Genomic DNA, 27,046 nt, shown 5'->3' on the forward strand with positions numbered 1-27,046 from the left:
TGGGTGACTTTTCTTAACTGTACCCCTTTCCTTAAGCCTCACCAGTCCTTTTCCTTCACCCTCTTCCTTCCCCTTCTATTCTTCTGCCAGGAGGACGAGCTACTGGCTCCGAAAATTTGTAAAAGTTGGACCCTTTTGTGTGTGTATTCTCCTACTGCCACTAGATGAGTAGATTTTTTATCTTCTCATTCACAGAATGTGACATTTGATTTTTATCATTTGGAACTTGAGGCAGGAGACAGGGAAATAGAAAACAGGAAAAATAAAAGGTTTGATACATTAATGCTGGACAGTAACTAGAAAGATGGATTAGGCAGAAGATAAAAGAGAGTAGATAGAAGAATAGTGCTAAAAGAGCAGTCTGTAATTAAGAAAGAGAATGAACAATTGTTAGAAGTGAGTGAAGAAGGAAAAGAGCAAGGAATTAATCTAAATGAAGACTGAGAAGGTACTGAGAGCAAAGTTTGTGTTTGTTAGTTTTAATCTCTGGAATTCTAAAGTGTTTGTTCACACAGGGATACACATGACATGAGCAGTAAGGAAAGTGCAACACCACCTCCCAACTCAAGAAAATGTGAGTAATTTTATCAGTCGCATCTGTGCTCTTAGATTGTTCTCTACTTCTGCCCAATGATGACAATGTCTACTTGATATTTAAGTTGCGTAAAACAGTTCTTACTGTAGAGTCACTCCCTTCAGCAGGAATCACGTGTAAGGACGTAAGTCACAGGATGTTACACAGCCTAATAAGTACAGAAGTAGGATGGACAGTAGTAGATACTCTCAAAGTTGTGAGATGAATTTCAGCAAATCTTATTCGGGGGTTGAAAGCAGAAGAGTATTATAGTAGATGTGGGGTTGATTGTTTTGAAAGTGTTTCTTAAATCTGGGCATTACAAAAGTCATATGCTTAACATAATGTTATTTTCTAAATATTTTGCTCAGATTGATTTTAGCCCAGTGCGACCATGCTAGGCCAAGGTGTTCTCTTCGCACAGGTCCAGTTAAGTTGTTTCAGCATTCTTCGATATGCCTAGCTGTTATGTGATCATGTGCTTGCTTAGTGTAAACATATTTTTCCTGTAGATACATAGAGGTATATAAGTGTATTATCTCTTTGCTTTCAAGTTCTTTCTGCAAATGTTTATTAGTAACATCCAGATACTGTGGCAGTTTGCATGGCAACTTAGGATATCAGTTCTTGATTAGTTATTGGTCATGTTGCTACAGTGTTAACTGGAATTGATCCCACATTGGTCTTCCCTCTAGACTTGAACAGCATTGCAGCACCTCTCCAACTGTATTGAAATAGAACCTCAGCATTGAACGAAACAGGAGTCTGCCTGAAATCCAGGTATAGGTGCTTTAATCAAGAGAAACTACATGGTACCAGAGACTTTTTCATATCTCGAACGTCTATGATGTATATATGCAGATTGAAGTGACAAATGAAAATTTGTGCCAAGGGCGGTGTTCGAACCCAGGTCTCCAGCTCACTAGGCAGATGTGCTAATCACTACACCACCCTGGCACAGTGGTTCGAGAGAGAGATTTGAGACTTCAAAAGATCTCTGCTAGTTTCATTTGGGTAAAACGAATTAAATATGTTTTATAAAAAATATTTACCGTGCATCACCTTGCTGGCAAAGACAGCAGTTAAATCGAAAAGTCTGTAACAGAGTGAGAACTCAAGATAATTAGTAAATTTATCAAGAAGGTTAATTCATGTTAGCAGAATAACTATTAAAAGTTAAATCAACAGATTTTGGAAGGTTTTATAATTTTGCTTGTGTTGTATTTACTCCAGTTTCCACAAGAAACATCTTGTTTCTTGTGAAACAGTTCATGGTGTCGATTATTAAGATAAATAAACAGAGGAATCTCATTCATAGATGGATTTTGAAACAATTGGTGTATATTTATGTAGGATTTATAGTTTCAGTGAGTGTTCCAGTCATCTAATGATTTTTGTTTAGTGTCTAACAAATATGAATGAGTAATAAGTTTTTCAGTTGAAATATTTCTTACATTTTAATAAATATAATGTTACTTCATGTGTTTTGAGGTAGTCTTCATTACAGGAGCAAAGAGCGATGGCACTATCCTAGTGTGGGACATTGGATACCCAGTACCTCCAAAGTATGCAGTGAAATTTACTACACTCCATCAGTTATCATCAAAACATGAAGTATTTCAACTTGCGTACTGTTTAGAAACTAAATCTCTCCTGGTATCATGTGCAGATGGTATTTGTGTATGGTCCGGAGATGTCAGAGATACTAGGTACTTTAGTGCTGATTAATGACGACAGATATGTAAGTCTAAAATATAAGTGATATTATATATATAATCTCTCTTAGTCTCCAGGAGAAAGAACTGAAAATGCCACCAATGCCTGGCAGTATTAATGTCAATAGTCCACAGCTGGTTGATTCAATTGAAGTTCTAGGCTGTGGAAGAATTGCTGCAAAATGTGCATTGCATGGCGCCATTTATATATGGAGCTTAGCAGAAACTTTAAAAAGTTGTAAAAGTAGACGCATTGTGAAAATACTTCCAGCGTATACATTAAAATGGAGCAACACAGATAATTACTTCATGAACATGGGATTTAGCAAAGGTAAATATTGTTTTCCTTCCACAATCATAAATTGTTGTGAATTTATTAATGCATGGCAGATCTAACTTATTGTTCATTGTATTGTTTCTTATATCATTTTCCCTGCAATGCCTTTTCACCACTTGAACTAGATCTATAAACCCCTCTGGGGGTGCAGTCAGTAGGAAGTGAATATCTCAAAAGTTTTAAACATGGCTGAAGCAGTAACTGTTGAAAATCTTCACAGTAAATGATAACAGCGAAACAATTGCAGGATAAAGATCTATTGAAATCCTTGACCACAGTTTCAGTATATCTAAATATACCTTCATCAGAAGCAAAAATACACTAAAATCACATCCTGCAATGGAGATACATAAAACAATCATGACAAAGGCATTGTCAGTAGTTAAAATTAAAATATCACCTCCATCTGTACAGCATAATTATGTAGGTATATTTAGATATACCAAAACCATGGTCAAGGATTTCAATAAATCTTTATCCTGCAACTGTTTGGCTGTTATCATTTACCGTCAACTGAATATCTGCTTCAGCATCCACTAATGGTTGTGACTAGGGAACATTATGCATTGAAACAAGTGAGGATATTTCGTTGCTTAACTGGATTGTAAGGGAAGTATAAACTCCAGTTAAAAAGCAACAACAGTTCAGGTAAGGGCTCTAATGAAGTAATTGAGGCAATACAGTCATGAACGGCTAATCTTTAGGGGGACCTGCCGCACCTTAGTTGTGCCATGTTTGGACATTTATACTAGGTTCTATCTATATCTACTTGTATTTCTATTGCAGCTTATGAAATGTCTAATAATAAAAATAAAGTGGAAAATCTGGACTTTTAGTCGCTAAAATCTTCTGTTTTCAAATATCATTTGAGTTAAAATCTTTGAGCTTTTGACAGTTATCGCTGCCATCACCTTCAGTGCTTAAAATTACTGTCAGTGGTAACAAGTTGTAATGCATACAAGAAGTCGCTATTGAGTTCATCCAATGTTGTCTTCAGGGTTTTGACTTGATACTTGTTTATTTACGTTTCTAGCATTTGTAGACTTAGAGAAAGCTTTTGACAACGTTAACTGGAATACTCTCTTTCAAATTCTGAAGGTGGCAGGGGTAAAATACAGGGAGCGAAAGGCTATTTACAATTTGTACAGAAACCAGATGGCAGTTATAAGAGTCGAGGGGCATGAAAAGGAAGCAGTGGTTGGGAAAGGAGTGAGACAGGGTTGTAGCCTCTCCCCGATGTTATTCAATCTGTATATTGAGCAAGCAGTAAAGGAAACAAAAGAAAAATTCGGAGTAGGTATTAAAATTCATGGAGAAGAAGTAAAAACTTTGAGGTTCGCCAATGACATTGTAATTCTGTCAGAGACAGCAAAGGACTTGGAAGAGCAGTTGAACGGAATGGACAGTGTCTTGAAAGGAGGATATAAGATGAACATCAACAAAAGCAAAACGAGGATAATGGAATGTAGTCAAGTTAAATCGGGTGATGCTGAGAGGATTAGATGAGGAAATGAGACACTTAAAGTAGTAAAGGAGTTTTGCTATTTAGGGAGCAAAATAACTGATGATGGTCGAAGTAGAGAGGATATAAAATGTAGACTGGCACTGGCAAAGAAATCGTTTCTGAAGAAGAGAAATTTGTTAACATCGAGTATAGATTTAAGTGCCAGGAAGTCGTTTCTGAAAGTATTTGTATGGAGTGTAGCCATGTATGGAAGTGAAACATGGACGATAACCAGTTTGGACAAGAAGAGAATAGAAGCTTTCGAAATGTGGTGCTACAGAAGAATGCTGAAGATAAGGTGGGTAGATCACGTAACTAATGAGGAGGTATTGAATAGGATTGGGGAGAAGAGAAGTTTGTGGCACAACTTGACTAGAAGAAGTGATCGGTTGGTAGGACATGTTCTGAGGCATCAAGGGATCACAAATTTAGCATTGGAGGGCAGCGTGGAGGGTAAAAATCGTAGAGGGAGACCAAGAGATCAATACACTAAGCAGATTCAGAAGGATGTAGGTTGCAGTGTGTACTGGGAGATGAAGAAGCTTGCACAGGATAGACTAGCATGGAGAGCTGCATCAAACCAGTCTCAGGACTGAAGACCACAACAACAACTTGTTTATTTTACAACTGTCTTATGATAACCAGATACATTTGTGGCTGAGTAATACAGTAATAACCGTGATGTGTAAGTTGTGCTCCAACTTTAAATTCCCAGATCAGACCTAGGGCATAGCTTTTATATGTCAAGATATTTAAGATATGATTAGCATAATGTCAAGGTAACAAAGCCTCATAACTCAGATTATTAATGTGGAGTTGTGTGTTTCTACATGTTAAGAAATGTGTCGTGCATAAAAACCCTATATCGCAATACAGGTATGCTTTGCTCATTCTGCAGCAAAGGATTGAAAACTCGTATCTTATAACAGTCAGATCTTAAGGCATGAAACCCCATACCTCAGAAGAATGTTTCTGTTTCGAAATTTACCACACTTTCTTCATTGTTGTGCCAGTGTAATAATTATTTTGTTTGTTGTCAATATTTATAACATTATTTTTGAAATTTAACAAAATTATCATTAAACTATAAAACTGGTTTGCTAGTGTAGTGATAATATAATAAGTAGTTAATTGTTCAAGTGATTAACTAATGTGTGTAGAGGATTAAATGAACTATGTAAAAATGGTGGGGTCCACAAACAATAAAGCATCCTGTTTTCAGTACGAAAATAAGCAGGTGTAGACCAATATTAAAACAGAATTCACCAATACAATTAAGGCTAGCTTAGCTTTGTACTGCGATTCTTTCTCCTGTCTTATTATATGTTAATGTGCCAAATCTGTGGACATAGATGGTAATATGCTTTGGTCAACTACAGCTTCTCCCCGTCTGCTGAAGAGATACAATGTAGCAGTCAAGCAATAACTTTTTTATTTACTAAAGCTCAAACACCAATCAACTGAAAAACGTTAGTCAGTACAAAGAATACTTATAAAAATCAAAGAGTAAAGCAGATTGTCTGTGCACTCGTCGCCACAGAATAATGTGTTTCATTGTGCATTCACAGATGTTCTTCTGGTGACTCCCACAATGCTATAGACCTATAATAATTATACAGAGTGGCACATAGTGTATAAATTTTACATCCAAGCAGCAAATTTTCTGGAGGTTTCTATTAATATTGCAGGAAATGCAAATACAAGCAAATAACTGCATAACAAGAGGAAGTAAAATATTGAAGCTGCCCAACAATTATCTGACATTGCCTGCTCAAAAATTTAAATTGTACCACCAGCAAAATTCTTACTCGCAAATGAACCATCAGTATCTCATAATTTAAATGTATGTAATTCAGAAGACAGTGATTTTGTTGATCTGGGAACAAGTTACCTGTTACAGCAGAGGCATGAGAAGGCTCAGTAGTAGATCTGAACCCAACAAGGAAATGGGGAAAGAAAATTGGTACCAAAAGTCAAAGTGTAAGAGACCAGAAAACAGGAGGAAATAGTTTAAAATCAATTTAAAATGAAGTGGTGTTAGACAATGAGAACAGAGTAGAAGACAAGCTGAACGTGTAAACATTTTGAATAATGCTGTGAAGCTAGAACCTATGACTGAAGGTAATGAAATAACAGTGCAGGTAGACCCAACTATATCACAAAGAAAGTAAGCTAAAATTTCTAGAATTAAAGTCAAATAATAGAGAAGTTCTATGAGTAAAAGACAGACACACAGAGAGAGAGAGAGAGAGAGAGAGAGAGAGAACGAACGAAGAGAAGAAAAGTCAATGATGCTCATAGAAATTACATTGCAAACTGAAGAACAAGAGAATGTATTCTTCAGTATCTGAGGAGAACCGTAGTCAAATATTTCATATATTCTTGTCAATTATGAATTGGAAACATTATTAAATATGGTGCTACCCTACCAGCTCAGAGCACCAGATTTGGTGGTTTTGTGTGTGTGTGTGTGTGTGTGTGTGTGTGAGTGTGTGTGTGTGTGAGTGTGTGTGTGTGTGAGTGTGAGTGAGTGAGTGAGTGATTTGCTTGCTTGCAAGTATAAATAGTGTGTGTTTTTCTCTTTCTCTTTTGGTGATGAAGGCAGTGGCTGAAAGCTTTGTGTTAGTGTCTTTTAATTGTGCCTGTCTGCAACTTAGCGTATCTTCTTTACTGTAGTAGCAATTTATCTTTTCCTAAGTTGTTGACATTCCTACATGGGGTTTCCATTGTTTCATTATTAGCTTGTGATAAATTACAGTGATCCAATAAACTCAGTTTTGTTACAAATTAAAATGCGTTGAATACTGAACATTATTTTCACTGCTAACTCCTACCTGCATTTATTTGAAGTTTGTGACTGGATTTTTGGTTTTAGAGCATTGGTTGGCCCCTAGACTGTAGCATAGCCAACACTTACAGATCCAGCCACTTATTCGGAGACCCTGTAGATACTGACTTTCAAATTTACAATTTATTATTCATGCAGGTGCACATGGGGGCTTAGTCGCTATAAGTTCAAAAAACAATTATTTTATGGAATCAACAAGATAGTCTCAAGTTAAGCTTCACCATTTATTTATCCATTAAGTTGCAGCTATCTGCTTATTAGCTTGTTGGTCCACCTTTTGAATGCAAGCACAGCAGCCATTCTATGTGGGATGGATTCGACATGTCCTTAGTAGGTTTCCAGAAGTATATGGCACCAGATGTCTGTACACAAGTCACTAAGTTCCCTCGAATTAAGGGCCAGTGATGTGTCAGTGCGGAGCTGGTGCCCAGTAGCATTCCAGGTTCCAACATGTTCAGATTGGCAAATATAGTGGCCAAGACATTGCGAGTTCATTATCACGCTCCTCAAACCACTGTAGCAGAATTTTGGTCTTGTGACATGGACAGTTATTCTTCTGGAAGATGCCCATATCGTTGTTGGGGAAGACATCGAGCATGAAAGGCAGCAATTGGTCTGCAGTAATATTCATGTAGTCTGTGCAGCTGTGGTGGTGCTGCCTTAGATTGGTGCTACAAATCTCACAGATGTCAATGTCCTCCATGGCACAATACTGTCGTCACCAACCTGTGTCTTTCATGCGAAGCTTGTTTCGGGCAGCTATTCATTTGGATGATAGCGTATCTAGACATGAGCATCAACTTGGTGTAACAAAAAATGAGATTCATGCAACCATGTAACATGTCTCCATTGATCCACATTCTAATCTCGAGACGGTGTAACTGATGGTGATGTTCAGTCAACTTGGGAGCACTTAGGAGTCATCTGCTGGGAGCCTTATGTTACACGGTGTACACAGAATGGAATGCTTTGAAACACTTGTTGCTGCATCTGCATTTTACTCTGTCATCACATTGCCACAGGTCGTCACCTGTCCTGCTGTGCATCCAATGAGCAGTCTAGATGCTAAATGACATCCATACTGAGGAATGTCCATTCGGTCAGCTAACTGGTGATGGCTAACTGTTTTGAAGGAGTTATGGAACTTAGTCAAAAAATATATGAACAAAGACAAAATGCTTGAACAAAAACCACCTTTAATGCTCGTCTGAGCACAAAGTATTTCCTTCTGTACAGACAGTAAAGTTCCACTGAAGGAAGGTATGCATTTAACTACTGAACATGGTAGAGCCAGAGCAAATTCTCCAAGTTGAGGCCCCGAGCCTGGCCTGTAGGGAGGTCCCTCTAGGACAAATGTGAACTTGTAACTGCCCTGTCAGGGGCCGTCTCTTCTTCCTTTATACTGTGAGGCAAGCTACATCACCCCTTCCATGTCAGCTTTTCTGGCTATTGCCCTGCAAGACCTCCTGTGACCATATATGGTCAGCTTTCTACACTTCCAATGTCTTGCTGCACTTAGTGGCTTCACATGAGCTCCACATTGGTATCTGGATATGCCTAAGCAAACATCTTCCTGGTGGCATTTTCTTTGTGCTCTCTCCACCAAAATGATTCATTTTTGGGTTTTGCTCTTTGCCTTCCAGGCTTTGTATTATCCTAATATGCGATACCACCACACCCTACCACCACTCTACGACTAAAAAAACTTGTAACTGCTATCCTGAGCAACTACAAATTTTTAGTTTTATTCAGTTCTTGAGGGTATTTTCGTTCTGTTGTTGTATTCATTTCTTGAGGGTATTTTCGTTCTGTTGTTGCAACTACAAAAAAATGTGTGTTCTTTTTACCATGTGTGTTTCACTTTATTGAAGTAAAGCATCTGTCATTAAGTTATTTACATTTTGATTTGCATTAAGATCGAAAAACAGTTCCTTAACAGTATGTTGGTTTTTCCTTGTGGTGATTTCCTCCTGATTTCTCGCCAACAACAGGAAATGCAGTCTGCTAGCAGATCATTCGTGTTTTCCTTCTTTGGACACTGATAGTTGTAGTCTAATTTTTAGTTGCTCTACAGAACTGGACTTTTCTCGTGTTTCACACAGCACACTGTTTCACACATCACTGTTTTCTGTTTGTTTTTATACTTCTAAATATGTATTGTGATTTGTGTTTTGCAGTGTTGCCAACATGACATTACCACTAGTTTGTCTTTTACCTATTCTGTTTCTAGTTTACTGTATGTGTGTAATTCAGTTTCATTATGTTGCTGTGTATTCATATACTGTGTAAGAGCAGTGAAGGAGGGTTTTTGTGTGGGGGAGGGAGAAGCAATGATGAGTGGACAAAAGTGTGATGGAGTGTGACTTGGGTGAGAAGGTGAGGAGCAAGAAGTGAAATGAAATTGGGAGGGGTGGGGGTTGAGTGGGAGACGGTGAAGGATGGAAAAGGATCTTTTCTTTTTCATGTAATTTCATCAGCTGGGTTTCCAATATTTATTTGGTCATTACTGTTTATTTTACATTAATGCTTTGTGTATATGGAAATGTTCTCAGAAAGGGAGATAGTGTCTGTCTTGACTGATTCTTATGATGATGATCATAGCTTTTCAATATTGCTTCATCCACGATGATCTTGTTTTAGATGATCAGCAGATGTTGAATGATTTCTACTGTATTTAAATGTGCTGATGTATTCTTTATAACTTGTGTCAAATGTTCTCCAAGTCATTCCAGTGTATATCTTTTCACAATCTCTGGAGCTGATAGATACCAGATCGTTGGTACCTGTCTGGTTTTGATTTCAGTTTTGGGACATGCTTTTGTATTGAGTTGCTTGTTTTGTAAGCAATGTTTATGCCTTTTTTTTAAAAATATGTTCCTTATTTTATGTGTGAATTTGTTGTGTTAGGTCAGTGTATGCCATTTCTTATAGTAGTGCATGTTTTATGTGTTGGTGTGGTTTGGTTAGTTTTTTCATTATTTGTGTCTTTATTTTTCTTTTTAGTTTGTCTATTATTGTTTCTTTGTGTCCATGTTCAATGCCATTTGTGTTGTAATGGCTAGATCTTTCTGGTAATCAGAAGTGTTTAGGGGAATCGTGTTCAGTCTGATTAACATGTATGTGATCAAAGTCTTTTCGTGATTCTGTGAGTGGTTTGAGGTTGCATTTAAGATAGTGTTACTTGTTTTGTGGGTTTTCTGTATATGTTAAATATGTGTTTGTTATTGTCTTTTCTTATGGTTATGTCTAGAAAGTTGAGTGAGTTTCTTGGTCTTCTTCTGTTGTGAACTTTGTTTTTGTGTACACTATTTTATGTCTTTGTGTAGTTGCTGTATTCTGTTTTTAGGTTCACTTCGTGCTCCTCACCTTCTCATCCAACTTACACTCCATCTCACTACTATACACTTTTGTCCACCCATCATGGCTTCTCCCTCCACCACAAAAAAACCTCCATCACTATTTCTTTACTATCCTTATAAGGTATATAAATACAGAGCAACATAATTAAATAGAATTAAACACGTACAATAAACTAAAAAGAGTATAGATCAAAGGCAAACTATTGCATTGGCAACACTACAAAACAAACCACAATACATATGTAGAAGTATAAACAAACAGAAACCAGTGGTGTGTGAAAAAGTGTGCTGTGTAAAACAAAAAAATGCATAGTTCTGTAGAGCAACTAAAAATTAAACTAAAACTATCAGTGTCGAAAGAAGAAAAGCATCAGTGATGTGCTAGCAGACAGTGTATCCTGATTTAGGTGAGAAATCAAGCGAAAATCAGTGTAAGTAAAATCCAACATATTGTTACCAAACTGTTTTTTGATCTTAAAGTAAATCAAAATGTAAATAACTTAATTACAGACAACTGATGATGTTTTACCTCAATAAAGCAAAATGCATCTGCATTTTTTGTAGCTGCAATGACAGAACGAAAATACCCTAAGGAATTGTAAAGCAATTATGGACAATATGGCCACACAAATGAAGAACATTTACAGTTATTTGAAAGTAGAACATATTTGCTTTACAAAAGAATTACATTATTGGTTTGCAATTAAGTCTGCTGGGAGAAATCCACATTTACTTTACAGTAAAGGGACACTTTTTGTGATTATTACAACTTGTTTTCTGGAAAGGAGGGGTATGCTCTTTATGTACAGTTGACTTAACAATGATTTCACTTCTTAATAAATAAGAAAAATTTTAATACCTGAAAAAAAGACACATTTATTACACACTTCTTATTATGGCTACAATTTGCTTTAAGCATTTGTCCAGTCTTACAACACTTAAGTATGGTATTTTGCCTTCATTTCTCAAGTATCTAACATCTATCTAGTGGCAGTGTCGTCGTAACTGCCGTTTGCTTCACATCTGCTGTGCAGTGAGCTACGTTAATTTAAGTATTAACTGTATTTTTCTTACTTGTCCTTCTTTTTCCATGTGTTTTTGCCTTTAGGAAGCTTTAATTTTCGAGTACTAGTAATAGTATTCCATATATTTCGTGTTTGTTTTGAATACAGTCAGAGAGTCCCTTTAGTCAGCTGTAGTGCCAGTAGTGCTAGTTTCTGTTTTGAATACAATCCAGAGACAGGTAGTGCTTATTTTCATTGTTTTCAACAAGAAGTGTCTAGTAACCACAGATTAGTCAGCTATCAGATGCCTTTAGTGAATTAGCAGTCTAGTTAAAAGTCGATTACTTAACTCTCTACAGTAAATTGATTTCTTAGGATGGATAGGATGTATGACTGCTGTGTACAGATGCAGGAGGAGCTGGCCACTGTTCGTGAACAGCTGAACGCGTTGATGGCCACGGTCAGCTGTCTTCAGGCTGCTGCCTCGGAGTGTAGCGGCAGTGGGGAGTCTGGTGCGTCGCATGGTACACCCCAGGTGTTACATGCTTCACCCAAGGTCCCTGCTGTCGAAACATCTTCGCGGGTACTGGGTGCGGTTGGGCCACCCTTTCCCCAATGGGAGTTGCGGGTTCAACGGTGTTCGCGTCGCACGAGATGGAAGGTCAATGTGGAGGCTGACCGTGTGGCATCGCCCGCTCTGCCTTTGAGTGGACATGTGGCTGCTCCTTCAGCAAGGTCCGAGCAGGCACAGGGGGAGGGGTTTATTAGTGATTGGGAGCTCCAACATTAGGTGAGTGATGGAGCCCAATAGGGAAATAGCGAAAAGGTCGGGAAAGAAGGCCAGTGTTCACTCTGCTTGCCAGGGGGTCTCATCTGAGATGTGAAGGAGGCCCTGCCGGAGAGCACTGGGTGCACCCGACTGCAAATTGTTGTTCATGTCGGCACCAATGACTCCTGCTGTTTGGGTTCAGAGGTCATCCTCAGTTCATACAGGCGGATGGCGGAGTTGGTGAAGGCGGAAAGCCTCGCTCGTGGGGTGGAATCTGAGCTAACTATTTGTAGTGTCGTTCCCAGAACCGATCGTGGTCATCTGGTTTGGAGCCGAGTGGAAGGCTTAAACCAGAGGCTCAGGCGATTCTGCGGAGATCTGGGGTGCAAATTTCTTGAACTCCACTATCGGGTGGAGAAATGTAGGGTCCCCCTGAAAAGGTCAGGCGTGCACTACACGCAGGAAGCGGCTACAAGGGTAGCGGAGTACGTGTGGAGTGCACATGTGGGTCTTTTAGGTTAGAGAATTCCCTCCCTAGACCCGACAAGACGCCTCCTGTGACGCGACAAGGTAGCAGTAGGCAAAACACAACAGGGAATAACAATATTAATGTGGTAATAGTAAACTGCAGGAGCTTCTATAGAAAGGTCCCAGAACTGCTCTCATTAATAAATGCCCATGTAGTACTAGTGACAGAAAGTTGGCTGAAACCAGATGTAAATAGTAATGAAATCCTAAACTCAGATTGGAATGTATACCGCAGAGACAGGCTGGACAGTGAAGGGGGAGGCATGTTCATAGCGATAAGAAGTGCAGTAGTATTGAAGGAAATTGACAGAGATCCGAAATGTGAAATAATTTGATTGAAGGTCACAGTTAAAGCAGGCTCAAACATGGTAATTGGATGTCTCTATAGGCCCCCAGGCTCAGCAGCCGTTGTGGTAGAGCACCTGACGGAAAATTTGGAAAATATTTCGAGTAGATTTCCCGACCATGTTATAGTTCTGGGTGAAGATTTTAATTTGCCGGATATAGACTGGGAGACTCAAACGTTTATAATGGGTGGCAGGGACAAAGAATCCAGTGAAATTTTTTTAAGATCTGAAAATTACCTTGACCAGATAAATAGAGAACTGACTCGTGGCAATAACGTATTACACCTTCGGGTGACAAACAGACCCAAACTATTTGAAACAGTTAACGCAGAACAGGGAATCGGCGATCATAAAACGGTTACTGCATCGATGATTTCAGTCGTAAATAGATATATTAAAAAAAGTAGGAAGATTTTTCTGTTTAGCAAAAGTGCCAAAAGCAGATTTCAGAGTACTTGATGGCTCAACACAAAAGTTTTGTGTGGAGTACAGATAGTGTTGAGGATCAGTGGACAAAGTTCAAAACCATCGTACAATATGCATTAGATGAGTATGTGCCAAGCAGGATCGTAAGGAATGGAAAAGAGCCACTGTGGTACAACAACCGAGTTAGAAAACTGCAGCGGAAACAAAGGCAACTTCACAGCAAACATAAATATAGCGTAAGCCTGCAGACAAACAAAAATTACGCAAGCGAAATGTAGCGTAAGGAGGGCTATGCGAGAGGCGTTCAATGAATTCGAAAGTAAAGTTCTATGTACTGACTTGGCAGAAAATCCTAAGAAATTTTAGTCTTATGTCAAAGCGGTAGGTGGATCAAAACAAAATGTCCAGACATTCTGTGACCAAAATGGTACTGAAACAGAGGATGACAGACTAAAGGCCAAAATACTAAATGTCTTTTTCCAAGGCTGTTTCACAGAGGAAGACTGCACTGTAGTTCCTTCTCTAGATTGTTGCACAGATGACAAAATGGTAGATATCGAAATAGATGACAGAGGGATAGAGAAACAACAAAAATCGCTCAAAAGAGGAAAGGCTGCTGGACCTGATGGGATACCAGTTTGATTTTACACAGAGTACGCGAAGGAACTTGCCCCATTCTTGCAACGGTGTACCGTAGGTCTCTAGAAGAACATAGCGTTTCAAAGGATTGGTAAAGGCCACAGGTCATCCCCGTTTTCGAGAAGGGATGTCAAACAGATGTGCAGAACTATAGACCTATATCTCTAACGTCGATCAGTTGTAGAATTTTGGAACACGTATTATGTTCCAGTATAATGACTTTCCCGATATCCTTAAAGTAGGATGGCACCTAACTATTCTAACATACATTCTTTCACAGCAATCTTCACCAATTGTTCTGAACACCGATTTAAAGCAGTCTCTGAACACTTGCCGTATTCATGTGAACAGCATATAATAATTACTAAGCCACAGCACGTGTCTCTCCAGAAAGAAAAATGACTTATCCAGAAATTGCTGAATTTATTTATTTATTTATTTACACGCCTAGACCAAATTGAGGAGCAAATCTCCAAGGCCAAGGAGAGGAGCAAATCTCCAAGGCCATGGAACGTGTCAGTACATGAAATTACAACATAAAAGTAATAACATATAAAATAAAATGTTTATGAACCCAAAAGAAGTCAAGCAATAAGTTTAAGTAAATGCAGTCAGCAATATAACATAAGAATCACCTTAATTTTTCAAGGAACTTCTCAACAGAACAGAAAGAGTGACCCATGAGGAAACTCTTCAGTTTCGATTTGAAAGTTTGTGGATTACTGCTAAGATTGTTGAATTCTTGTGGTAGAATAGAATAGAATCTTTATTGTCACATGACATGTTACATACAATCATTTGATTGAAACATTGGTGACTTGTCAATGAATAATTCTGTGCCTACCTAAGTATACCTAAGTATACCTAAAACAAGATACACTAAAATAATGCATATGGATGCTCCTAGAAGCACATTACAACATAAAAAGATAATTACATGTTAGATATCTTCCTTTTTCTTAAAATTTCCACAGTGGTTTGAAATCATTCTTTTAAAGTATTTTTATTTCATTAGTTTATAAATATGGACATACTTCAAAGACCACATACTTCCATAAAAGTAGTATGTATTTTACATCTAGATATTTAGATACATAGTTCACATGCTACATAGTTTATAAGTATGGACAAACATGAAAAGAACATATACCTCCATTAAAACGGAACATAAGCATACACACAGAACGTAATGTAGAAAAAACAGGAAAACGGAACAAATGTAATATCTCCTTGTCTTCCTCGTTTATAAAATCAACCACACTGTAGTAGCATTTGCTTTTTAAATATTTTTCAATGTTTGCACAGGTGGATTCTAGCTTGCAGTCCTTCAACTTTGAACGGATTTTATTGCTAAGCTTCAAAGCCATGTAATATGGAGTATTTTCAAATAATGTTAGTCTGTGGCAAGGTAACATGTAATCTTGTTTGTGCCTTGCTTCATAAGTATGTGTAAATGAATTTTCCTCCAGAAGATGTGGGATTTTTAACTCGTAGAGAAGTGTTTGACTTATAAACATAGCAGGAATTGTCATTAAGTCAAGGCTTGCAAATAAAGGTTTGCATAATTGTCTATTGTTTGTTCCAGTCATAGCTCTGATAATTTTTTTCTGTAGCTTGAACACTCTGAGAAGGCTTCCTTTTTCAGCTTCCCAAAAAATTATGCCATATCTTACAACTGATATAAAATATGCACGATACACGATTTTCCTAACAGCTAAGTCAGTTACTTTACTCAGAACTCTCGTTGCGTAAACAAAACTATTTAACTGCTTCAGTAAGCAATCCACATGATCAGTCTATGACAAGTTTTTGTCTATGGTCACTCCCAGAAATTTGACAAAATGTGCAGTTATTAGTTCTCTGCCTGCATTGTTTAGTTTCATAGCATTATTTTTTTATCCAGTTTTCTGGTTCTTGAAAAGTCTGTTTTGTTTTCTATGCTAATTCTTTGCTGTTTTTACAGCAGACTACTGCTGTTGAGTCATCTGCATACAGAATTGTATCTGAAGTTATCTTACCTGGCATGTCCTTTATATAATATAGAAATAATAATGGGCCTAGTATGGACCCCTATGGTACACCTGCTTGTATTTCCTTCCACTTCCAACTAGAGCAAGCTTTCTCGCCCTTATGTTGTATAACTATCCTCTGTTTCCTGCTTTTGAGATACGACTTGAACCAATTTAAAGATTTTTCAGGAAGCCATAAGAAGCTAATTTGAGGAGCAGCTGCGTATGGTTTACCATATCAAATGCCTTACTGAGGTCACAGATGATGCCGGATACGCTCTCCTTGTGATAAAGGCATTTGCTTATTTTAGTGATTAGTTCATTAATAGTATGCACAGTGCTTCGGCCCTTCCTAAATCCATGCTGATTATTAAGAATAATGTTAAGTGTTTTTTGTTATATTTTTCTAGTTGGTTACACTCTACTTGCTCAAATATTTTAGAAATAATTGGTAGTATTGATACTGGACAAAAATTTCCTGTCTCCTCTTGTCTGCCCTTTTTGTGGATAGGTCGAACTTACACATACTTCTGCCTATCTGGAAAGCAGTCCTCATCAAACGATTGATTTATTATGTGACGGGGTTGGGGTGCAATATTATTACATCCTGCCTTTATTATTTTTGTTGGGACTTCATCCCAGCCCACAGATTTGAGATTTTTTTTAAGGGATTTTATAATGTTAGCCACCTCATAGCAGGATACGTGAGTGAATTTGAATTCTATTGATCTGTGCTGCATTATATTGGGACTTACTTATGGAGGAGGGAGTTTGTCAATTTTGTTAGAATTTATGAAATATCTGCTGAATTCTTCCCAAATATGTCTGGAGTTTGTAATCATTTCCCCATCTGTTTCTAATTTATGATTAAAACTTTTTGTTTTTTCTGCACCTTTTTCACTCCTGACAATTAGCCATACAGCTTTTGATTTATTTGAGGCATCTGATATGTATTTACTGTTTGACATTTGTTTTGCCTGTTTAATTTCTCTACCAAATATTCTTTTGTATTTGTTTACGTAGCTGACAAACTCTGCATCATGGTCGCTCTTCGCTTGCATGTCCAGTTTCCTCTTTCTAATACTAGAGATCCTGATGCCTTCAGTTTTCCATGAGTTCTTTTTACAGTTTTTGTCATGTGCTGTTATGAAGGGGAAGCATTCATTGAAAACAATCATGAATTCTGATACAAAAGCATTGTAGTTTCTGTTTACTGAGTACCACTTGCTGAAGGACCAGAATGTTTCATTTAGTCTTGAGACAAATGTATTCACATTGTGTTGGCTGAAGTTCCTGACTCATTTCACTGTTACTGTTTTATCTAAATTTGGAAATGAGATAAAAAGGGCTGAATGGTCAGATATACCTATTTCTAAGATGAACTTTTCTGGAGCACCATAGTTGATGCTGCTCACTGTGTTATCTATATGTGTTGCAGAAGATGCTGTTATTCCAGTGTACTCACTAAAGTTTAATGTTAAGTAGTTTGCAGATAACATGTCCTTTAGAGAAATGGCAAACCTGTCATCAGCTCTTACATTTATGATGAAGTCAACACAAATTATGACCTTTTTACATAACTTTTCTACCTGCAATCTATACAGCAAGGTTTCAAGTTTGTCTAAAAATGCACGTGTAGCAAAATAGTCAGGGATATGATATATACTAATAATTAATTTGCTGTATTCCAAAAGTTCAATGCAGCAACTTTCAAATAATAGTTTCTCATTCAAGCAATTAAACGTCTGCCTGACTTTTTATTATTGAAAATGGATGAAACAGTATACTGCACACCTTTCTGCACAAGAGTTACGGAAGTGCGATCCAAATGCAGACTGGATTTCTGCCAAGTATTAACTGAGTGAAAGCTGGTAATTCTTGGGTATAAACTGATATTGTTAACAAGAAATGACAGATATATAGATATATATAAAGAAAGAATAAAAAAGTTGGAATTTGCATATAAATTAACACAAAACTACTACAATAAGAAATCAATATCCATACAAGCAAAGATTAAACATTATAATTCAGTTATTAGGACACAAGCAACATACGGATCAGAGTGCCTAACATTGAATAAGAAAGGCGAATTAAGAGAACTAGAAAAAAGAGAGAGAAAAATATTAAGAAAAATTCTAGGTCCTGAGAAAAACAAGGAAAACAGGTGGATTAAAAGGAGAAATGAAGACCTATACAAAAATACAGAAAAGATCACAGATACAATGAGGAAGAGATGGCTAAGTGTGTGTGCGAGTGATACCTGTCCTTTTTTCCCCCTAAGGTAAGTCTTTCCACTCCCGGGATTGGAATGACTCCTTACCCTCTCCCTTAAAACCCATATCCTTTCGTCTTTCCCTCTCCTTCCCTCTTTCCTGATGAAGCAACCGTTGGTTGCGAAAGCTTGAATTTTGTGTGTATGTTTGTGTTTGTTTGTGTGTCTATCGACCTGCCAGCACTTTTGTTTGGTAAGTCACATCATCTTTGTTTTTTTATATATATATATATATATATATATATATATATATATATATATATATATATATATATATATATATATATATATATATATATATATATATAATGGTTATAATAGAGGGAAACATTCCACGTAGGAAATATATATCTAAAAACAAAGATGATGTGACTTACCAAATGAAAGTGCTGGCAGGTCGACAGACACACAAACATACACACAAAATTCAAGCTTTCGCAACAAACTGTTGCCTCATCAGGAAAGAGGGAAGGAGAGGGAAAGACGAAAGGATGTGGGTTTTAAGGGAGAGGGTAAGGAGTCATTCCAATCCCGGGAGCGGAAAGACTTACCTTAGGGGGAAAAAAGGACGGGTATACCCGTCCTTTTTTCCCCCTAAGGTAAGTCTTTCCGCTCCCGGGATTGGAATGACTCCTTACCCTCTCCCTTAAAACCCACATCCTTTCGTCTTTCCCTCTCCTTCCCTCTTTCCTGATGAGGCAACAGTTTGTTGCGAAAGCTTGAATTTTGTGTGTATGTTTGTGTTTGTTTGTGTGTCTGTCGACCTGCCAGCACTTTCATTTGGTAAGTCACATCATCTTTGTTTTTAGATAGATATATATATATATATATATATATATATATATATATATATATATATATATATATATACAAACATTCCACGTGGGAAAAATACATCTAAAAACAAAGAAAACGCGACCCACCAAACGAAAGCGCCGGCAGACCGATAGACACACAAACATACACACAAAATTCTAGCCCCCGCAACCAACGGCCGCCTCACCAGGAAAGAGGGAAGGAGAGGGAAAGACGAAAGGAAGCGGACCTCAAGGGAGAGGGCAAGGAGCCACCCCAATCCCGGGAGCGGAAAGACCCAACCGTAGGGGGTAAAAAGGACAGGCACACACTCGCACAGAAATGTCTGTGTGTGTGTGTGTGTGTGTGTGTGTGTGTGTGTGTGTGTGGGTGGGCGCGCCTGTCCTTTTTTCCCCCTAGGGTGGGTCTTTCCTCTCCCGGGATTGGGGTGGCTCCTTGCCCTCTCCCTTGAGGCCCGCATCCTTTCGTCTTTCCCTCTCCTTCCCTCTTTCCTGGTGGGGCGGCCGTTGGTTGCGGGGGCTAGAATTTTGTGTGTTTGTTTGTGTGTCTATCGGCCTGCCGGCGCTTTCGTTTGGTGGGTCGCGTCTTCTGAAAGGGTAGTGTCAAAATACCCAGAATAGTGAATAGGGGTCGGCAAAAGGTTCGTGAACTTACACCACTTATTGCCTGAACACCCCATTTCTGAGCCAAAAATTTAGAATGGGAAGAGTTACCCCAAAATATAATAGGACATAAGGGAATGAAAATAAGCAAGGTAGACTAATTTTCGTGTCAAACATTCACTCACTTCAAATACCGTTCAAATCGTAAAAATGGCAGCATTAAGTCTTCAAACAAGATCTTGAATGTGTGCTTTCCATGACAGTTCTATCTGAACACCTAGAAATTTGAACTGTTCAGTTTCACTAATCGTATGTCCATTCTGTGAAATTGTAATGTCAGATTTTGTTGAACTGTATGTTAGAAACTGAAAAACGGAGTCTCACTGTGATTTAGTGTTAGTTTATTTTCTACAAGCCATGATCTTAGGTCATGAACTGCAATATTTGAAACTGAGCCAATGCTGCACACAACATCCCTTACTACCCAGCTAGTGTCATCAGCAAACAGAAATATTTCAGAGTTACCCGTAATACTAGAGGGCATATCATTTATATAAATAAGGAACAAGAGTGGCCTCAACACTGAACCCTGGGACATCCCCCATTTGACTGTACCTCATTTAAATTCCATATCACAGCCATTCTCAACACTGTGAATAATGATCTTTTGTTGTTTGTTGTTAAAGTAAGAGGTTAACAAATTGTGAGCTTCTACCCATATTCCATAATGGTCCAACTTCTGGAGCAACATTCTGTGATCAGCACAATCAAATGCCTTAGTTAAATCAAAAAATAGCCTATCATTTGAAACCTTTTGTTTAATCCATCCAGTACCTCATAGAGAAAAGAGAATATAGCGTTTTCAATCTAAAGCCAAACTGTACATTTGATAGCAAATTATGTGATATAAAATGATCAATTATCCTTACACACAGCCTTTTCAATAACTTTAGTGAACACTGATAGCATAGAAATAGGTCTAAAATTGTCTACATTATACGTTTCTCACTTTTTATAAAGCGGCTTTACAATTGAGTACATTAATTGTTCAGGAAACTGGCCATTTTTAAAGGAAAAATTACAAATATGGCTAAATACAGGGCTAACATGTACAGCACAGTACCTTAATATTCAGCTAGGCACTCCACCATATCCATAAGAGTCCTCAGTCTTCAGTGATATAATTATTGACTCGGTCTCCCCCTTGTCAGTATCGCAAAGGAGTATTTCAGACATCAGTCTCGGAAAGGCATTTTCCAAAAGAGTTATATGATTTCCTGTAGAAACTAAGGTTTTATTTAATTTGCCAGCAATGCTCAGAAAATATTGGTAAATACTGTACATATATCTGACTTATCAGTGGTAGAAAGGTTTTAACTATCAACTGACTTCATATCGTCGACCTTTTGCTGCTGACCAGACACTTCCTTCACAACTGACCTTAAGGTTTCAATTTTATCCTGGGAATTAGCTGTTCTTTTCGCTTACCACATACTGTTTGTTATGGGCTGCTGTAGCTTGATTGACTACTTCTAACATTTTGATATAATTCCCATTTTGTTCTACATGATATCATTATCCCACTAGTCAGCCACCCAGGCTACCTTTTACTGCTGATACATCATTTAGAATATTCTAATGGAAAGCAACTTTAAACAGCATGAGAAATGTGTTATGGAAAGCATCATGTTTGTCACCTATGTTATTGCCACTATAAACATCCTGCCACTCTTGTTCCTTATCGAGGTTTAAAAGACTCTACATTGCTGTTGGGTTAGCTTTGCTACATAGTTTGTAATTATATGTGACATTTGTTTGAGTACAGAAACCTTTTAGTGGTAAAATTTGTGCATCAGGTCATTCACTCTTCTACTAACAGAAAGCCAGTCTAGTAATGAAGAATGAATAAAAATATTGTCTATGGCCATGCTACTGTTCCCCTGCACCCTAGTTGGAAAAAAACACAGTCTGCATCTGATCATAAGAGTTTAGGAGATCTACCACCAATGTCCTTTTTCTTGCACAGTCATATACAAAATTTATATTGAAGTCACCACAAATAAAAAATTTCTGGTTCTTTCTATCAAGTGAACCAAGAACCCTCTCTAGCTTGAGCAAAAATGCTCTGAAGTCAGAGTTAGGGGACCTATAAAGAACAACAATTAGAAGTTTAGTTTCACTAAATTCAACTGCCCCTGCACAACATTCAAATACCTGTTCAGTGCAGTGCCATGATACGTTGATGGACTCAAATGGAATACTGTTTTTTTACGTTCATGGCTACTCCCCTACCCTGCAAGGAACTCCTTGAAAAACAGCCAGCTAATCTGTATCCTGGTAAAAGAAGCCTCTGAATTGCCAAATTATTTAAGTGGTGCTCCGATACACCAGTAATTTCAGAGTCAACACATATAAGCAGTTCACTGAGTTTATCTCTAATACCTCTTATATTTGGATGAAATATGCTAATTTCTTCTTTAATTGGATACCTCACCACCTCTGAAGGTGATTCCTTAGTTTGAGGGACTTACTTTAAGCAGGTATACCTATCAGCTGACTTCATCTAAAAAATGTGCAGGTCTAACTACAACTGCTAGAGGAATTTTTCTATGAGTGATCCCACCACCACCCACTACACCATTGCCTATAAGCTTCTCCAGCCTCCCCTTCCCATACCTATTGAGGTGCAGACCATGCCTAGTGAAACCCGATCTATTGATATACTTAGCTGGCGTCACTGAGATGTGATCCATGCCCTCCGCCATCAGTACCTTCTCCAGCCCCATGTTAACACACCTAACAGCTGCATTAAGATGAGGCCAATCATGACGCTGAAACAATTGCACAAAGTGCCCATTAGTGCCACCAGTTTGAGCAGCTATCTTTACCAGGTCACCATCTCCATAATATTCCCCATCCCTACCAAGACTACTCCCTGCCCCACCCACAGTCACTACCAGATCCTCTTTTGTAAAATTCTTACATATCTCCCCTATGCAGTCAGTCACCTGAGCCAACCCTGCACTAGGCTTGTGAAATGCTGGTGACCTGTTACTCACTCCCCAACACTTCCTTCAACAGCTGGCCCACACCGCTACCGTGTGAACTGCCTACTAACAGAACCTCCCTCTTTCTGTTAGACTACTGATGACATTTGTTAATATTACCTTCTCAGACTGAATTGCTAATTGAGCGGTATATTCATGGTATTTACGTGTAAATTTTAATTTGTATATGCTCCAACGCACGACATTGGCGGGTCTTCGTTCATGACAGATGACAGCAGTGCCTTCATCCATCAGAACAGCAAATAGCCATTCATTTTTACTCAGTAGCATCCACACACTTTTTTTCAACACTATTAGCCTCTACATGTAATCCTTTGGAAATTTTAGGGCTCGTTGCAGCATCTTAGCTCACGCCTCTCATGTTGTGTGTGAATAATAGTATAAATACTTGTTTGATATTCTTAGGCTCTGATGTACTGTTTTACAATGTATCTCTTCACTACATAGCTGCTCATACTACCATTTTGTGCCATCAATTAGCAGTAGCTCCTCTCTGCTAGCAGAATATTTAACACATAGCTTAGGTTGTCTTAGCATTGAAAAAATCCAGATCAATAATCTAATCAATTTGCAAACACTGTCTGCTGTAAGGGCAACAGGGAGCTGCTTGTCCTTGATGTTATCTTTTATCAGTTGAAGATACTTCACAATCTGGATTGATCAGATGCCACTCCAGGAAACATTTCTGAGTGTTGATAATCGCTAATATCAACATATTGCATTCTAGCTCTGACTGAAAATGCCTATAAGCTATATTAGCTGTTCATTAACGATGATCGAAGTTACTGTTGTCTGCAACCATCTGTCTGTGCTGCTATCATATTCTACTGTGTGTAGGCTCAATTGCTTCATTCCCTGCATGATACCTTCCATTTTTTGTTATGGGGCTTACAGTTTGATTAAAACTAGTTGAAGTTGCTTTTCTATAGTCACTAGCTTCTTTGAAAGTGTGAGTATCTGTTTGTGTCCCCCTTGCAACACATCTATCTTTACTTTGAAATACAGTGTCCTCTCTGTCTAACATACCAAACAGGATTTTACTGACTTCACCCACATTGTTTAATGTCCCTTGCTTCCTTATAAGGGATTCATCTCATACCAAAGGTCCAATTAAACCCTGTGCTTTTTCAGTTTTTCCTACGTGCCAATGTAACACAACTTCCACACTTTTACATTCCTGATACTCAATAAAGTCAGCCTATCTTTACAATATCCATTCGCTTGCCTTGCGAAAACTTCATTGTGTTCAAATGTCTCCTTCTGCTGTATCAAATTAAATGACTCACAATTCTTAAAGTTGCACTGAAAATTTTCACTTTTCCCATGTTGTCATAATGGAGTTTGTGTGACGACTAGAATTTTGTTATCTGCATGGACAGTTCTTTTCCCACATGCTCACCTCCAATTAGGAGGAGAGTTACGCTGACAATGCGGTACAACGCTAACATACGGAATAAGAAACTCTTTCAGTCTAGTGGCATGTACCATAAGATATTTCTCTTTTCAGGCAGATTACAATGTTAGGTCCCATCATTCACCCTACTGTGTACATGCCTCACCATTGTGTATCTAAGTCACAATTGTAGATTTCGTTGCTTACTCTCATCATACAAAACCTGTTACCAAAATGGAATTGTTTTGGGTTTTGGGTTTTATCACAATATTCCTTGTTCCCTATTTTACGCTGTTCATTCTGTTCTCTCTCATGTCAATGCATTTCTTGCTAACAGTCTTTTAACTGTGCTACATAATCAAAATTATATCTCAGTCCAGCTGGAGCTTTCTATAGTATCTCTGGAATGTTCCTTGTTCTTCACAACAAAAATTCATGTGGTGTGTATCCTGTCACGCTGTGCAATGTCATTAAAAAAAAAATGCATATGGAAATAAACTGTCGCAATGTGTTTGCGCTCTGTTAATGTAATGTCGTAGCATCTCAGTTAATGTTCAATGCCACCTCTCTGACATTACTTTCTATATCAGTCGCCAGTAGGTACGGTATTTCATACCTCAGTTTCATTTTTTTAACAGACATCTTGCTATCGTGTTGGCATCATGCCATTCAATAGATTCAGCTACTATAGACGTGGTCAGTGCATCCTGAAATGTAATGATATACTTATTTTCATTTTCTCTCTCTCTCTCTCTCTCTCTCTCTCTCTCACTCACTCACTCACTCACTCACACACACACACACACACACACACACACACACACACACACACACACACACACACACATACACACAAACAAACAATCAATTACATCGGTAGTATGATTTCGTTTGCCACCCTTACACATTATCTGATAATCATATTCCTCCAGCTTTAGCCTAAACTTCATTAATCTGAATGACATATTTGATATTCTACCTGCTCATGTCGCAGGTTTATGGTCAGTACCTATCAGGAACTTCCTGCCAAATATGTACAGTCTAAAGTATTTGATTGCCTATGAAATGGCAAACCTCTCCATCTCAGTAGTATTGCATGCTCTTTACACTTTATTCAACATCCTCAAGGCAAAGCAACAGGTAAGTTGCTTCAGATTTTTCCCTGACTTCAAATGGCCCCAATAGATGTCCAACTTCAGTCCCTGATGATTACAAAGCCCTTTTCAAATCTGTATACTGCAGCATTGGTAGACTGATCAGCTTCTCTTTCACATGCTGGAAATCGTTTTCGTACTCAACATCCCAGGTGGAAGGAACTTCCTTCTTTAATAATTCATGTTGTGGCCTCACAATTTCCTTATAAAATGTCTACAGTGACTCAAAAGACCTAGATAATCCCCGAGTTGTTTCTTTGTTTTAGGTTGTGGATACCCCTTTATAACCTCAACCTTATTTGGGTCTGACTCAAGCCTGCACCTGATAAGGTATGGTCCAAATAGCACATGTATTTCATGAAAATACACACTTGTCACTTGCTGGCCCGTGGGCATCCACTTGTATTTGTAGTGGCTGTATGGTGTACTGAAAGCTGTCCTTCCCCTAGCCTCTTTTTCTAATAAGACTTGGTAACAATCTTTCATTAAATCAAGTTTTGCAAGATAATTTGCCTTTCCTAGATTGTTTTTTTTTGCCATTGAGCACAAAACAAAAACAAAAAGAAAAAGTTTCATCTATCCTCAGCATTGGATAAACAGAATTTAGGGAGATTACACTGTCACCTACAGTTCAGAGGCTATGTCATTTTTGCTTTTCACTGGCATCCACCTCCTTCAAAATCATTATCAATTAAAAATTCCAACCACATTCGCTTGGTACTATATTATCCTCTGACATCTTCTCAATCTCTTGCTGAACATCTCTTCTTGGATTTGTGGTATTCTGTAGGCTCATGAACAAATTATCCTGCTTTCCACTTTCACTACCCCCCCCCCCCCCTCCCTCCCGCAGGGGGCTCAGTTCCTTCATGAGTTGCTGTGTGGCGTGCACGGGGCCCCGAGCTATTGCAGCCCATTTGTCCTTCCCTGGGTGTGTTTCCTTCACTGCCCCCCCTCCCTCCATCCTCAGTCCTCAATTGCTGCCCCCCTCTTTCCCCTTTCGACGATTAATGTCAACCTGGCAATCCACGTAGTTTCATGTATTACTTAGAATTTTGTTCCTCTTGCCTGTTCTCTTTTATCCTATTCGGTGTTTTGGTCTCCAGTTGGGGTTTGACATCCACTTCTAAATTTTCTGCCTTTAGTGTGAGCCATTTAGCGAAGAACTCCTTCCCTAGTGTCCACAGCATGGATCCTCTCCCCCTCTTCCCTCCCCACCATAGCCCCTCTGTCACCAGCAGCACGTGTAAACAGTCCGTGTTGTGGGGCTGTTACGTACCCATCTGCCTGAACCCACCGACAACACAGCAATCAGACTGCTGATACCTGAGCTGTTGCCTCCCCATGTATTCCAAGGACTGGTTGCTTGTCATTGTGGAGCATTGGAACTCCTGGCAATGGCTGCTGTGCCGGGCAGCCCTTGTTGTAGCTGGGTGGCACCCATGAGGAGAGTGCCTGATCGGAGTGGGTGGTATCAGGGTGGATGCTTGGCACATGAAGTGTATCAAGCTGCAAAAATCTGGTCTTTCTCAAACGGCCATCTCTCCAAATGGTAAATGTTTGTTGAGTGCTGCTTCGTATGACCCTGCAGCCTTTCCTTCCATGCTGCATGCTAGGAGGAGTGCCAGGTCCGAGGAGTGCCAGGTCCGCCATTTTGGGAGGAAACTCTTTCCCTGCTA

At 38.6% G+C, this 27,046-nt stretch overlaps 1 protein-coding gene across 1 annotated transcript in view; it reads left to right on the forward strand.

Annotated features, from left to right (window-relative positions):
* Positions 1-27,046, forward strand: part of LOC126481396 (leucine-rich repeat and WD repeat-containing protein 1-like) — a 134,879-nt gene that overhangs the window by 61,987 nt on the left and 45,846 nt on the right. The window contains exons 4-5 of the mRNA XM_050105126.1: positions 2,082-2,283; positions 2,361-2,620. Of these exons, the coding sequence (XP_049961083.1) occupies positions 2,082-2,283; positions 2,361-2,620 (462 nt within the window). The remainder of the gene's footprint in view (positions 1-2,081; positions 2,284-2,360; positions 2,621-27,046) is intronic.

Source organism: Schistocerca serialis, chromosome 5 (genome assembly GCF_023864345.2).
Source record: "Schistocerca serialis cubense isolate TAMUIC-IGC-003099 chromosome 5, iqSchSeri2.2, whole genome shotgun sequence".
NCBI classification, from domain to species: domain Eukaryota; kingdom Metazoa; phylum Arthropoda; class Insecta; order Orthoptera; family Acrididae; genus Schistocerca; species Schistocerca serialis.